At 35.1% G+C, this 16,908-nt stretch overlaps 1 protein-coding gene across 3 annotated transcripts in view; it reads right to left on the minus strand.

Annotated features, from left to right (window-relative positions):
• Positions 1–16,908, minus strand: part of bchs (WD repeat and FYVE domain containing 3 bchs) — a 1,877,108-nt gene that overhangs the window by 500,089 nt on the left and 1,360,111 nt on the right. For all 3 annotated transcript variants that reach the window (XM_090389621.1, XM_090389619.1, XM_090389620.1), the window contains exons 53-54: positions 13,981–14,066; positions 1,633–1,716 (exon numbers count right to left, since the gene is read on the minus strand). In XM_090389621.1, coding sequence (XP_090245747.1) covers positions 1,633–1,716; positions 13,981–14,066 — 170 coding nt within the window. The remainder of the gene's footprint in view (positions 1–1,632; positions 1,717–13,980; positions 14,067–16,908) is intronic.

The raw sequence follows: 16,908 nt of genomic DNA on the forward strand, positions 1-16,908 counted from the left end.
AATGTCCCTCTCCTGCATATACACTACTCGGACTCCCTCCAGTCACTATCTGGCAGAGGAGAGGCAGCAACATTATACACCAGCTGATCCGGAAGCCTCCTAGAGAGTTAGCAACAAGTTCGATCTGGTAGACTACCTTGTGGCCTGCCTGCGAATACTGTTTTAGAGCTGCATGCTCGATTTATATATAAGGACGATTGAATCTCACCATGATGTCCATCATAACCTCAGAAGACATCAATCATACTGCATGATGACAGAGATGGGGCAGGTTGATGGAGCTTTGCTGTGGAGACTAAACACGGATTCCATTACTTCAAGTCTCCAATAAGAAAACTGGTATTGCACTGGTTTATGGATTATCTACCACCCAGTATTGCCTGATAACACAGAGGAGTGGGATTCCTCCATGTGGTGTTGGTGACACACCTCGATAACTGTTCGCTGTGTGGTTACTTCCAGTTCGATAGGGGCTGTATTTCAGGACCTGCACATGGGGTTATTAATAGTCCCTCCATTGTGAAGGAGGCACAAGCAGAGTATTTAGATGTCACAGACTGACTGGACTTCACTAAAATTAGGTGCACTTGACTTGGGTATCACAATGTATATCAGTTCCATCAGTGTATCAGACTCCCAGGTGGCAAAGCCCCTGGGAGTCTGATACAATTGTTTTGTATCATGCTTTGTTCGGCTTCTTTAATGTTCTGATCTTGTAATTTCTTGACTATTTCTTCTTCAGAAATATTTAATAGATTCCATTCATTGATCATTCCCTTGGAGGGATTCAGCATGGTATATGAAGTGACTTAGAATTCTACTTAAGGAAGCATGCTTTAACAGTAGATCAAAATGTCTCAGATGAGAAGTCTTTATAAGTCAACTCCTAATTAGAGCTGTTTGGTCATTTTTGGTGATCCTGCTATATTTTCAAAGCATCTTTGAAAGATAAAAAGGAGAGCTTTCACACAGGGTGAGCTAACAGAAAATTCAATATGAGGAATGCTAGAGGTTCCTGCTTCGTTGTGTTCCCCTCCCCTCTCTTTTAGAGGTAGAGAGAGAAGCCATGGTTGTCCTTCTTTTGGTTGCTCTATTCTATCTGGACGTTCATTACTGTATTACTCTTTTTAGCCCTGAGGGTTGGTTTTCTTTTCAAGTGATTTTCCTCCTCGCAATAACAAGGCAGGAGTAATGCCAATGATTGGCAAGATAATGCTTAGATTAGCTGGGTTATTTAAAAAATAAAACAAAAGATGCCTTTTATTTTGTAACTTAACTTAATATTTGTAATAGGTAAGCCTGCAGAACTTTACAGCAGGCTTCCCTATTACACTTACAGAATTTAACTTTGCTAATTTTCAAGCTAAAAAGAAGAGTAATTTATTTGCTAGGTACTGCTTTTGCAACCTCATGCAAAAGCATTCCTTAATGCAACCTCAATGAACTGTCTGAGCCAGTTAACTATATGGAAACTGCAAAAAACCTAGATAAGATGCACTGCTCTAAAACACTCACAGGGCAATCTTCTCTTTCTCTCTGTCATTTCATTCAAAAAAATTTCAATGTACTGTGATAAATTAGAATAAACTTATGTTGACTAAATAAAATTTTATAATAGAATATACAAAATACCTGGATTCAACGTTCGCTCCTCTTTTCTGCCCTGCTAATGATTCTTGTGCATTATCAGTAATAGCAGTAGCTACTGCCAGGAATCTAAAAGGAAAATATTTTGCATTTAAAACAAAATGAAAATAAAAAGGAACCATTATAAGAACCATTAGTTAATAAACTTACATTTTAAAATCTCCTTTCAACAGTATTATTGCATAAATGTAAGAATATCACGATATATTCACGGCATGAAATATGGTATGTATTCACAGCATCCACAAGTATTAAATTAATGAAAAATAATTAGAACATAACAAAAGGCTGGTACTTCTGCTAACATCAACAAACGTAACAGTTCCCACTGTTCTCAATGTACAACGAACATCAATATCAATAGAAATGATGTTGCTAATTCAATAATTTATATATTATACAAATAAATATATTATTGGTAGCAGTAATAGTACAAGAGGATTGTGATGCAATAAAGCAATCATATGAACTTATGCAGCATTAGCCAAAAAAAAAAAAAAAAAACAATTTCACAAATCCATTACCTCTAAAAGTGTGTACAGTTCCTCCTTGAATTTATTTCAGCTATCAAATTCCAACAAAGACAGATGGAAGTTTGTTCCAACAATCAACTACCCGCTGGCTAAAGGCAACTTTCTGCACATCTTCTAAAACTGTTGTTCCTCAATTTGAATTTTTGCCCCCTGAGGTTTGTAATCTGAGCAACAGGAAGAATCCCATTAGAACTGAGCCTGCTCAGCCCATTCAAGGCATTATACACCTCAATCAGATCACCTCGCAGGTGCCTAGTCTCCAGCCACTGTAATTTGCAAAACTTTAGCCTTTCTTCAAAAGAGGACCCCTTCGTTCCCCCTCACCAATCTTGTTGCCCTTCTGTGGACTCGTTTTAGCAACTATATTTAACCCCGGGGGCTCACATCTGGTGAGTATGGGCTTGGCAAACCCAGGGTCCTGAGCTGGATATCATCATTCTTCTCTTTCTTGGTGATACTTTTTCTCTCTCTCTCTCTCTCTCTCTCTCTCTCTCTCTCTCTCTCTCTCTCTCTCTCACACACACACACACACACACACACACACACACACACACACACACACACACACACACACACAGGGGGGTAACTCGGGAATTTTTTTTTTTTTTTGGCTGGTGCAGCATAAGCCTCAGGCTTCCTTGTACCATATGGCTAATAATAATAATAATACATCCTTCTAAAATGAGGCCTTCAGAACTGTACGCAGTGCTCAAGGAATTGTCTGACCATTGCCTTATACAAAGGAATAATTGCCTCCTTTTCCGTACTAGCAAAATTAGAGTATATCATTGACAATACCCCATGACTTGCTCTGGCAGCCTGTCTGCACTGCTCAGAAAACTTCATATCTCACTGCGCAATTACTTCCAGGTCTTTTCCATTCTCTACCACACAGTTGGTATGTTTCTCTGAGGTTTCTGCTACCCATATGCAGTACTTTGCATTTGTCAAATTAAACTTCAGTTGCCACTTCTCAGCCCATCTAACCAAATTTTCTAGATCCTGTTGCAGTAGCACACTGTCATTAACAACTCTGCCAACCTTTGTATCACATGCATACTTGAATATAAAGCCCAATATACCTTCATCAATATCATTGATAAATATTAGAAACAACAGTGGACCCAAAACCGAACCCTGGGGGGTCTCCACTAATAACATTAGTCCACGAAGAGCAGCATCGATTTATTACCACTCTCCATCTTCTCCCACTCAATTATCCTTTTATCCACTGTAGCAACTTGCCCATAATGCCATACTGCTCCAAATTGTACAGTAGGCGTCCAGGCGCAACAGTATCAAAAGCCTTCCTAAAATCCAAGTATATGATTATCAAAATTATTTTTTGCATCCAGTTCCTTTGTAACCATATCATAGTATCCAATGAAATTTGTCAGACAAGACTTTTCCTTAACAAACCCATGCTGTGTCTGAATTATAACTGCGGTGCTTCTTCCTTTAACCAGTGCCTCCATTAATTTCCCTGGAATAGAAGTTAAACTAACAGGTCTGTAATAGCTTGTGTCACCCTTTGATCCTCCTTTGTAAATTGGGGATACATTTGCAAATCTCCAGTCCATGGGGACTTCCACCGAGTCCAAGGAAGCTCTCATAATTATGGCTAAGGGTTTGGTTACTTCCTTTGCTGACTCCTTTAATTTAACTGGATAGATCCCATCTACCCCAGGTGCCTTTCTTATGTTTATCTTCAACAATTTCCCCTCCACTTTGATCTCAGTTATTACAAAATCATTAAGTTCCCTGTTAGAATTTAATTACTTCTGTCCTTCACTTCCCTAAAGAATTCTTCATGTGTGAATGTAGATGCAAAATACTCATTAAGTTTGACAGCTATCTGAGCAGGATAATCGACAGTCGAGCCATTGATATCAAGTGGACCAATCTGATTCATCCTCCTCCTTCTAGAGTTAACATAAGTAAAGAAGTCCTTGCTGTTTTTCTTAGCATTCTTTGCCAAAGATTCCTTGTATTCTGGCTTTGCTTCCTAATCTCCTTTGTGACTTGATTATAGATAAGCTTATATCCACAATAGGCTTCTGTGTTGCTTGATTATTTATATGCATCCCATGCATTTTTATTCTTTGCCTTGAGTCTCATCAGTTCATCTGACATCCATATAGGCCTAAATCTTGAAGAGTATTTTTTATTATTTGGTATGAAAAGCCTAGTAACTTTCAAGATTAATTCCTTGAATGCTTCCCATATAGAACTTGCTTTGAAAACATCATCAGTTGGACTGATTGTATAGAATTTAAAAACTGTCTGAGACCACCATCAGTACACTGTGATCACTGCCACCTAGTGGTTCTTTTATCTGCAAATTCTTAATGCACGAATAATCACTGCTGATAACCAGATCAAGAATATTACTCTCTCTCTCTCTCTCTCTCTCTCTAGTTACTTTGTGAACAGAAAACAATCATTCAATAAATCCACAAAAGTCCAGCTAGTGTGTTTGAGTGACCAACACACAAGTTCCAGTCAATATCAGGTAAGTTAAAATCCCTCATTATAAGACATTCTTATTTAATGGCTTGCCCTCTTTCTCTGTACAACTGTTCATCGTACTCATTAAAGTCATTATGTCTATAACACATTCCTACTTTCATTTTTGCTTTCCCAAACTGACTCAACATCGCACTGTCCACCAATGTCAACTGGATGCACTTCCTTAGATTTGATGTGTTTCTTAACTAACAGCATAACCCCTCCTCCCTTCCTACCCTGTCTATCCTTTCTGTACATATTGTTTTCCCCAAATTTCAATTCTGCACTGCTTATATCTATGTGACGCCACTTCTCTGATATCTCAACAATATATGCCTTTGATGCCTTGACCATATGGATTTTTGTCTATATGGCGAAGTATATGGATTTTGTTTGCATAGAGGTTTTTGTGACAATTTTAGTTATAATTGCTGATATTTAAGCTACAATGCTGATATTTAAATATCAGCATTGTAGATGCTGATATTTAAATTTATATAATTAAATTTTAATAATCAATGACGGAGTTCTTTCAATGCTTTCTTTTGTCTTCAATCTTCTTTTCTTTGATTGTAGTTTACATAGCACAGAACTGAAATGCTGTGCCCTTCTTCATTTCTTCATTTAACACCCACTGCTTTGATTTAATCAATGCAATGGGTGTTAAATGCAATCCACGGGAAAGGAGATTATTGATATATATCAATGATTCAAACCATGACATGTTAACCATCAATTCAGTCACTTATTCTGTACATTTAATATAAACTTACAAGAGTCTGAAATCTAATTAGAAAAGGTGAAATACTATGATCTTGGTTAGATAGTTTATAGTTATTACAAGATGCTAATCCTAACCTCCTTGGACAACAGTAGGCTACACAAAATATATATGTATTTCAAACATTCAGTACAGGGTATTAAGATCAGATTCTAATGTAACTCACTAAATCTATGCTTTATTTGGTGGTATATCCTTTTTTTTTTTTTCCCATATAAGTGACTTTTTAGTGTTTTGAACTCTTTTGTGTTCATGAAATGAGCACAAAAGTTATAAACATTACACTTACCCTAGTAACTTTTTATTTTTAATTATTATTATTAGCCATATGGTGCAAGGAAGCCCGAGGCTTATGCTGCATCAGCAAAAAAAAAAATTCCTGCATTACCATGAGAGAGAGAGAGAGAGAGAGAGAGAGAGAGAGCGCCCAGGGGCTCACATCTGGTGAGTATAAAACTTGAACTGAACAAACTGTGTCAGAGAGATGCTGTTTTCTGCACATGAAATCAAAATTTTTTGAGATAAATGATGATAAACTTCAGTGCTCACGGTAATGCAGGAATGTTTTTTGGCTGGTGAAGCATAAGCCTCAGGCTTCCTTGCACCATATGACTAATAATAATAATAATAATAATAAAAAATAAAAAGTCCCTTGCTTTCCATTAGATTGGGATGCAGAATGAAAGCTGATCACTGGATAAAAATCATGCAACTAAAAAGGGCTAATCTTGTACTTTGACGAAAAAATGATCCACTTAATTCTCTAAGAAAAAATGCTTCTACAACTGAATATAAAACTTAGACTGAACAATCTGTGTCAGAGAGATGCTGTTTTCTGCATATGAAATCAAAATTTTTTGAGATAAATGATGATAAACTTCAGTGCTAGTATTCAACAGCATATCAGAGACCTCAAATTTTTGGCGTCTCCGTAGGCAGGTGGGAAGGAGCAGCAGTGCGTAGCACACGCTTCTTGATTAGACCGGGGTTCGAGCCCGTCACAACCAAATACGGAGGATGCAGAAAGGTCAGGGAATGACCACCGCATATTCCGGAGCTGTTTTTGTTTTTGTTGCTAATGCTCCTAAAAACCAAACAACAACAACAGACCTCAAATTTAGACTGAAAATCACAGAGCTGCTGCAAAAACAATAATTTTGATATTTGTATGTCCCAGAAAGAAGTGAAAATCTTGTTAACATTCAAGAGCACTTTAAAAACTTCTGACATCTACAAATCAGAAGATTACAAAAAGACTATTAACAATAAAAACCAAGTTGCAACATTAGGCTTAGGGTTCATTTTATGCACAACTGCCTTAAATACTTGCCACAAAACTTTACTGCAGTGAATAAAGAGCAAGGTGATAGGTTTCATCGAAGTATCAAGGCTATGGGAAAAATATACTAGGGTAAATGTAATGTTTATAACTTTTGTGCTCATGTCATGAACACAAAAGAGTTCAAAACACCAAAAAGTCACTTATATGCAAAAAAAAAAAAAAAAAAGGATATACCACTAAATAAAGCATACACTTTGTGAGTTATTACAATCTGATCTTATTACCCTGTACTGAATGATTGAAATACATATATATTTTGGCAGATGCATTACCAATCGGTAGTGCATTTGAATGATTTCAAATGAGCACTGAAACAATCGTACAAGTTCCCCAAAATATAATAAAAGAACATGAAAATTTCTTTTTTAAATGCATACTAGTATAACAATACAATTTCATTTGGCAATATTTTTATTTCAAATTTATAGAGAGAAATATTTATCCTCTGAATTTATCATTTTGGCTATTTGATGCTCTATTGGTATAAGAGTAAATGCCCAAAAGCAGTATTTATTTGTGACAAGATGAACTTAATTTTTATTAATTTTGTGAACGCTCATTCTCCTGTTGTAACACAGTCAGATTAATAATATAGTTTATTAAGCTAATATAGTTTATTAAGTTTATTAAGCTAATCACCTAAATTACTATATATTTAATGTGATTTTCTGCTGACGAGGCTAGTGAGAGTCAGACATGTTCAAAGCCGCTAAGTGGATTTTCTTATTTATTGATTTGAAATTATTGTTTTTCTAAAACTTTCGATTTAAATTTAGTAGTATAGCATTATTTTGTGATTTTCTGATTAATCTGGTGTATTTATTCTTTACTCGGCCTTGTAATTGCATAAAAGTATTGGTAAGGGTATCAAATCCACGTGTTACAAGTTGCAGCTCCGCTGAACAAGAAGTTTTTTAGCCATATTTAGGCACTTTATTGACCAATTGTTACACAAAATATTTTCTATAAGTAGCTTATAGACCCAGTCAGAATCCTTTATTCTGAATTGAGACAGTGAGATTTGGAAGTTAATTAATACTTAAGTGTCCGTAGATTTACCGTTCGTAACTTGCCGCCATTGTTATTTATTATAATTATTATTAGCTATATAGTGCAAGGAAGCTTGAGGCTTTTGCTGCACCAGCCAAGGGATGCAAAGAGTTCTTTACTTATGTAAACTCTAGAAGGAAGGGGATGAATCAGATTGGTCCACTTGATATCGATGGTTGAACTGTTGATGATCCTGCTCAGGTAGCTAACAAACTAAATGAATATTTTGCATCGACATTCACACATGAGGAGTTATTCAGCAAGGGGAATGCCAGAGGTGTATTCAACTCTGGCAGTAAGCTAGATAATCTTGTAATAAATGGGAGTAAAGTGGAGGAAAAATTGTTGAAGATAAACACAAGAAAGGCACCTGGGGTAGATGGGATTTATCCAGTTATATTAAAGGAGGCAGCAAAAGAAGTAAGCAAACGTAAGCAAACGTTAGCCATAATTATGAGAGCTTCCTTGGACTCAGGGGAGGTACCCACGGACTGGAGATGTGCAAATGTGACCCCAATTCACAAAGGAGGATCAAAGGCTGACACAAGTAATTATAGACCTGTGAGTTTAACTTCTGTTCCAGGAAAATTAATGGAGGCACTGGTTAGAGAAGCACTGCAGGATCATCTAGACAAGACTTCAGTTATAGCTCACACACAGCATGGTTTTGTTAAGGGAAAGTCTTGCCTGACCAAATTGATTGGATACTATGATGCAGTCACAAAAGAACTGGATGCAGGGAATAACTTGGATATTATATACTTGGATCTTAAAAAGGCTTTTGATACTGTTACACATGGAAGACTGCTGCACAAATTGGAGCAGTGTGACATTGGAGGCAAGTTGCTGCTATGGATAAACGGGTGGTTGAGGGGGAGAAGACAGAGAGTGGTAATCAATGGACACTGCTCATCGTGGACTAATGTTATTAGTGGAGTCCCTCAGGGTTCAGTGTTGGTTCCATTATTGTTTTCTGTATTTATAAATAATACTGATGATGGTATAAAAAGCTTAATGTCCAAATTTGCAGAAGATACAAAGGTTGGCAGGGTTGTCAAGGACACTACTGACGCTATGCTACTGCAACAGGATCTGGAAAGGTTGAGCAGATGGGCTGAGAGGTGGCAAATGTAAAGTACTACATATGGGAAACAACAACCCCCAGAGCAACGTATAAACTGTGTGGTACTACACTGACAGTGGTAGAGAATGAAAAGGACCTGGGGTAACTGTACAAGCAGATATCAAGTTCATATCAAGACTGGCTGCAAGAGTAGCTCATGGTGTCTTGTCAATGATATACATGAATTTTTCTAGCAGGGATAAGGAGGTGATTATTCCCTTGTATAAGGCAATGGTCAGGCCATACCTAGAGTACTGTATACAGGTCTGGAGGCCTCATTTCAAGAAGGATATAGAGCTGCTGGAACGAGTACAGAGAAGGGAACAAGATTAGTGAATGGAACAAAGGGTTGATCTTACGAAGAAAGGCTTAAGTTTTGCAAATTACAGTGTCTGGAGCCTAGGCACCGGCGAGGTGATCTGATAGAGGTGTATAAAGTCTTGAATGGTTTGAGCATGCTCAATGCCGATGGGATTCTTCCTCTTGCTCAGAATAATCACCTGAGAAGGCATAAATTCAAATTGAGGAAAGACAGATGTAGGATAGATATGCGGAAATTTGCCTTTAGCCAGCGGGTTGTTGGTTGGTGGAACAGACTTCCATCCCTCGTTGTGGAAGTTGATAGCCTAAATAAATTTAAGGCTCAGCTGGACAGGTATTTTGAACGAACAGAGGGGTGAAGTGGAAGTGTTTTTTTTTTTTTTTTTTTTGGCTGATGCTGCATAAGCTTGCTTTCTTGCCTCATATGCCTCTACTAATGCTAATGCTAACATTTTAGACTTAAAATTTACAATTAGTAATTATTTTATTATATTCTAATTTGTAACCCTATTTTTCTACCACTAACAGCATATTCTGATGCTGGGTAGCATTAGAATATGCTGTTAGGGCTAGAAAAATAGAAAGGATTACAAATCAGAATATAACAAAATAATTATTAATTGTAAATATTAAGTCTAAAATGTTAAGTTTGAATTACTGTTACAATAAATTTATAGTTAAGGGATTAAGTTCAAGGGCTTGGCACAATTCTATTGGCTAATGGACTTAATCCCTTAACTATAAATTAACTGCTGGCAGCATCAGCAAGTAGGAGGCTGTTAACAGCTATGAATTTAGTCTTTATGAATTTTTGTATTTAATGAATTTAATATCTGTTTTTTTGTTGTAACGGTAATTAAAACTTAATACTTTAGACTTAAAATTCACAATTAATAATTATTGAAATATATTCAAATGCGTAACCCTTAACATAAAAACCAAGGTTAATGTACATTTAAAAAATTTTTTTTGAGGTTTATTCTGATTTACAGCTGAGCCCAAAAGTAAGTGTTTGCTTTTACCTTTGTATTACAAACATTCACTGTTCAAACCAATATTTATTTTAAGTGGATATAAAAAGAGTAATGTTAGTAAAAGAACTAAAAAAGACAAAAGAACTTTATAGGACATGTACTGAGAAGAGAAAGCATGTTGAGGAAAGTGATTGAGGGAAAGATGTGTGGGAGGAGAGCAGTTGGGAGAACAAGAATTAGAATGATGGATTGGATGGGAAGAGAGAATTATGCAGGAATAAAAGAGAATCATGGCATCAATGGACCCCTGAACCTGCCTGAGAGCAGAGAACTAGAATAAAAGAGTTGCTCCTCAACATTCCAAAAATATTGCATGTTGGATATGCTCTCTCAAATATAAGTGGCAGGCAAACATGTTAAAATGTTTCCTTCTATTTAATTCAAAATGTTTAAAAAATACGTTATTCTCCTCATCCTCTACCTATCAATACTAAATATTCTTAACCCTTTTTGCATCAAAACTGATACTTTATAGCAATGGTCTATTCAGTATACAGTAAACCCCCGCTATTCACGGTCTCGGGTATTCGCGATCACCGATTTAATATAAAATGAAACCTAAAAAAAATGTGAATTTTAAAGCGCTGTGAATATTTTCTGCCATAAAAAAACATGGGCGTGGCTAAAATTATCTTTCCCGCTCAAAACAGCGCTCAGTGGGTGGGGGAGTGGGGTGACAAAATCATGAGCGGGGATGTTTCTTGTTAATCCTTGTTCAGTATGTGTTATGCGCTTGTCATGGAAGGTTTCATTGTTTGCTTTTAATTTATATGCTTATAAATTGAATAAATTTATCAATTTATAAATTGATATGCTTACAAAAATGATAAATCTACCGTTTGCAGTGTAAAACAGACTTTTTCGAGTGTGTTAACAGAAGAAAGTGACATTATTGTGGACAAGTTCTTTCTAACCCGTACAAAAATATGGCTACGAATAACAAGGGAAATGTGAAAATATCAAAGAAGGTGATGACATTAGCGAATAAAATTGAGTTATTAGACAAAATTTCTAAAAATGATAAATCTACCGTTTGCAGTGTAAAACAGACTTTTTCGAGTGTGTTAACAGAAGAAAGTGACATTATTGTGGACAAGTTCTTTCTAACCCGTACAAAAATATGGCTACGAATAACAAGGGAAATGTGAAAATATCAAAGAAGGTGATGACATTAGCGAATAAAATTGAGTTATTAGACAAAATTTCTAATGGTGAAAGTGTCTCCTCAGTGGCAAAACATTACAAAATCAATGAGTCAACGGTACGATCAATCAAAAAATCGGAAGAAAAAATCCGCCGTAATGTCCGTGAAAATGCGCTAATTGTTTCAAAAATTTGCTCTGTGACTCGTGATGTTAAATTAGAAAAATGGAAATAGCTTTAAATCTGTGGATAGAAGACCGAACTCAAAATAATATTCCGTTAAGTTCACTCATCACTCGTGAAAAGGCAAAACTCCTTTATCAACACTTTAGCGAAACTGGTGAGAGCACTGGCGGGATAAGTTTTTTTGCTAGCAAAGGTGCTGTTTTGAAAGATTTGTTTTAAATTTCTAATAAATATTACATTTAATATTAAATTGTTTCTTATTTTCATTTCATGCCATATGCTGGCATTTCACTATGTACATAGTCATATTATGCAGGTACATATAATACATACATAAACAAAATTTTAAGACTAGTTTTTCTTATAAATTTCATACTTTGGAACGGAAACCCTTTATTATTATGGGAGCCATAACTCAGTATTCATGTTTTCGCTATTCGCGACATTTCTCAGGAACGTAACCCCCGCAAATAGCGGGGGTTTACTGTATTTCTTGTATATCTTATGCTTTCTTTTTGATTTTCCTATCTCATTGATTGACTCTTCTTTTTATTTTACTTCTTATAGCTCAGAATCATGTGCATGAATGCCATTGTACCATTTTCACATTTACTTTAAGTTAATTTAATTTTTGAACACACACACTTCAGGGAGCCCATGCATGAAAATTCTATGCATGGGCTTCCTGTATAATAGTAGGAGTGGCAAATGATGCAAGAACGCAAGCTTATAAAGCAGTGGTTTTCAACCGGGGTGCCGTGGCACACTAAGGTGCCACAACAACATTCTTGGGGTACCGTGTAATTTCGGTTTAAGTTACTTAAAGTTATTATTATTAGTTTATTTATTTTTTTAAATTTATACATTTATTTCATTATAAAAAGGTGCACGGTATCCATTGTACCGTATCTTTTTAATTTTGTGGTGATCTATAATCGATCTTTATTTAGTATCTCTATATAAAGGATAAAATTATTATATAGGTATATATTAAAAGGTCGAAAACCACTGTGTTAGATTTTTCTTTTGGCCTAGGGGTGCCATGAAAAAATTACTGGGACACTAAGGGCGACGTGAACTGAAAAAAAAAGTTTGGAAACCTCTGTTATAAAGGTTCAGACAAAAAAAAAAAAAAAAAAATTTTTCACTCCCACATCCTTTGAATTTATTCAAACTACCTACTTCTATAACAACAGACAGAAGTTTATTCCAACAATTCACCTGCTAGCTGAAGGCAAACTTCCACACTTCAATCCTAAAACCATCCTTCCTCAAATGTAGTTAGCCTCTTCCCCCCCCACATGAGTGTAGTCTGAGCGAGAGGAACAATGCCATCAGCAGTCCTTCTCCTCTTATTGTTAGCTCTCAGAATAAAAGCAACAAAATTTGGAATTTGAATAGACCATTCACTTTTCTGATTTTTTAAAATGGGAGAATACATCTGCCATCAACTTTGCAGGGATGACATATATAAACCCTATGCTCTCATTTAAAAACCAGAGAAGTGAGTAAACCACAAAATTATCATTGCTTATGTTGCACTCATATCAACAATCTTCAGGAGAGAGAGAGAGAGAGAGAGAGAGAGAGAGAGAGAGAGAGAGAGAGAGAGAGAGAGAGAGAGAGAGAGAGAGAATGTATCCTCCTTATGCCCTTGTTTAAAAACCAAAAAAGTGATAACTGGATAATGTGTAATGACATGCAATGATAATTTTCTGTTTTAGTCACTTTTTAAATTTTTAAAAAGGGCATAGGAGGAGATATATCTCTGATCCTTACAGAGTTGACATTCACTACATTTGAGAAATCTAATATTCAGTACTTCAGTCATAATGGAAAAGAATTCACAAATGCAATTATCAAATGGGCTTTTACCAAAGTATTTTGTTGAAAACTGAATTTACGGAATAAGAGTAATAATGTGAAATCATGAGTAATAATGTGAAATCATGAGTAATAATGTGTAATATGCAGTAATAATGTAAAATAATATGAAACTTTAGTTCCATTATTCCACTTTAGTTTGAATAATGGAACTAAATTATTCCAACATTATTCAACTAAAGTTCCACTTTAGTTGAATAATGGAAACAATTTGGACTTTTACCAAAAGTAAAATGGTAAATTTTATGATTTTGGGTTTTTAAAAAGTAACACACATGCATACACACCACACAGCAAAACATCCATGAAAAGGTTAAATAAGCAAATCATTTGTGATATTTTTCATATCTTATTTTTCCAATGCAAACATTTTTTTGTTTTTTTTTTGCCAAAAAGATTATTTACTAGTAACAATTACATAAAATTACCTGGCATATACCTTGTTCCTGACCTTGCGAGGAAATGCCAGAAGATAATTTCTACCATCTGCAGAAAATACTTCTAAAGCAATTGGCTATAATAATAAAATTTAGTTAAAGAAAGTCAATACAACTCTTTACAATAAGAATTTAGTAGAATATAATAATAAAAAAAAGTAATAAATGCAATTTATTTCCAGTGAATTTTAAATTAAGAATTAAATAAGAAAAAAATAAAATAAGATAAAAAAAGAAGGTAGAAATGCAAATGTATTATTTTGATTTGATGCCCAGCCATAAATTTATTTAAATTAGATAAAAAATTATAATTTGAGTATTTCCCTCTGATCAACTAATACACTGAGTAACACAGAGTAAGGAAATTTATAGGTATCAATTTTTATGTTATTATCAGAAGTGTAATACAGTTGGCCCTTGATTTAACGGAATAATTGGGAGAAGGGGTGTCCGCTATTGCCGAAAGTCTGTTGAATCAAATATATTTTAAAAACATATATTAATAATGAACTTACAATGTACAGGATGTATTAAAATGGTATTATAATGTATAAGTATGAATAAAATATTATTAAAATGTACATTGAGTAGGTTACAAACGCAAACTAAAGCATCTGTTAAAAAAATAAAAATTAAATTTACAACAGGAACCAAACTTTATTTTAATTAAACACTTCAAAAACTATACAATATAATTAATGGAGTGTTACTACCACTTTTTATTATTTTTTATTTTTTCTTAGAGCTCACACAGGTTTTTTCAATATGAACATTAGTTTATTCATTTAAATCCATTTTAGAGAGAAAAAAATACTTTAAAATTCTTAAAATCCAATGAATAAAAAACATACAAAACTCTTTAAAAAAATATATATAATTTTCAATATTAACTTAATTGAAATAATCACAATTTTCAGAGTTAGAAATAACTGTCATATGGAAGGAGAGGCATTAATTCCTTGGTGGTAGAGGGGGTTCTGGTGAAACAGGTCCAGTTGATGAAGTGGTCTTGAAGAAATCATCAAGCTTCAGTTGCCTTACACCTTGGTGCTGCTTCCTTATTACTGTAGATCAAAATTCTCTAAAATGTTCATAATAAGGAAGCACATCAGGGTCTGAGGATTCAATATAATGTATGATGTCATCCATATGTTGTCTTATAATAAACAATTTAGGATGAGGTGCAACTGATTCTTGGTCTTTTCATCATCATCCTCTTCTTCTCCATGAAGAACATTTTCACAATCTCTACCACAGAAAAAATTTGATAGCCCAGATCACCTTCATCCTTTTCGAGCCACTGTTCCACATCATTCTCAGTTGCATTTTTGTTATCAGCCCTCAGAAGAGTGTCCCAAAAATTAGACACCTCAACTCCCTTTCAGGTTCTACATCGTACCACAACTTCTTCCAAGCAATGGCCAAGGTAGCAATCTTCATATCTTTCCATTTCCATGCAGCTGCTAAGTTGAAGATAGCAGACCTGATGTATGCATGTAAATTATTTGCAGTGTTCTGGTGCCTCTTGTATCTTCTCCTGCATTTGTTTTTTTTTTTTTTTTTTTTTGACTGGGAATATATCACCGGTAACTAGTTCATTAAATCCTTTAAAGCACAAGCTTTTTTTGCCTTACCAACTACCATAGGCCTAAGCCAATGCAAGCATCAGCATTTGCACAAAATAAACTGAAATTTGCTCCTCATTTAGCTAACAAACAGGAGTGCTTGTTTCATGCTTGTAAGCCTGGGTATTTTCTGGAACAGCACAATAAAAAAGCCCAGTCTCATCAGCATTATAAAGCTGTGATAAAATGAGGCCCTCATTTTCAATGAGGTTATTTAGATATTTTCTGAAAGCCTCAACTTGTCCTTCATCTGCACCTAAAGATTCACAACAGGTTCTTTTATAAACAATGCCATGGCACTTTAGAAAATGCCACAGCCATCCATCACTCCGCTGAAATTTTAGGCCCATATGCTTAGCAAGCCTTTCAGCAGCTGACTTTAACTAAACACATCTAACAACAACACCACTTGAGTGCTGCTCAACAAACCACTTGTACACTGCTTTCTTTAGATTTGGTCACTTTCATATGTTTTCTACTACCAACTGTAGAAGCAGTCTTGGAACAAATATCTACACTGTATTTTAATGCAAACTCCTTAAGTTCTTTTATTTTTTTATTTTTGCGAAAGTCTGAAACCGTTTGCTTTTTGACCCTATAAATCTCGCACACATGTGCAATGGTCATACCACCTTCAAGCTTCTCAATCAGTTCTAGTTTTTGTGCAACACTCAAATTAACACATTTATGCTTTACTTTTTTATCATGCGAGGCCATAATGAGAGACAAATATTACGTATTTATTATAAAATATGTAAAAATCACAATTACATAAAATGCAAAAACAACCAAAACGTAAACAATAGAATAGGATGAACTGGGCAGGAAGACTAGAATTAGCAAGTGCTCACATCTGGCATGTATGGGCCTTGGCAAACCCAGGGTCCTGAGATGGATATCATCATTCTTCTTTTCCTTGCTTTCTTGGTGATTCCATTGTACTTCTCCCTCTCTCTCTCTCTGAGGGTAACGTGGAATTTTTTTTTGGCTGTTGCAGCATAAGCCTTAGGCTTTCTTGAACCATATGGTTAATAATAATAAAAATAATAATAATAATGGATGCATATAATGCAAGAAAGCAAGCTTATGCAGCATCAGCCAAAAAAAAAAAAAAAAAAAAAAAAAAAAAACGCTCCCATTTTACCCCTCCTTTCATTACAAATACCTGTCCAGCTCAGCCTTAAATTTATTTAGGCTATCAACTTCCACACCAAAAGATGGAAGTCTGTTCCACCGATCAACTACCAGCTGCCAAAAGGCAAACTTCTGCACATTTATCCTACAACTGTCTTTC

Source organism: Mastigoproctus giganteus, chromosome 2 (genome assembly GCF_048544385.1).
Source record: "Mastigoproctus giganteus isolate SK-2022 chromosome 2, ASM4854438v1, whole genome shotgun sequence".
Taxonomy (NCBI): Eukaryota; Metazoa; Arthropoda; class Arachnida; order Uropygi; family Thelyphonidae; genus Mastigoproctus; species Mastigoproctus giganteus.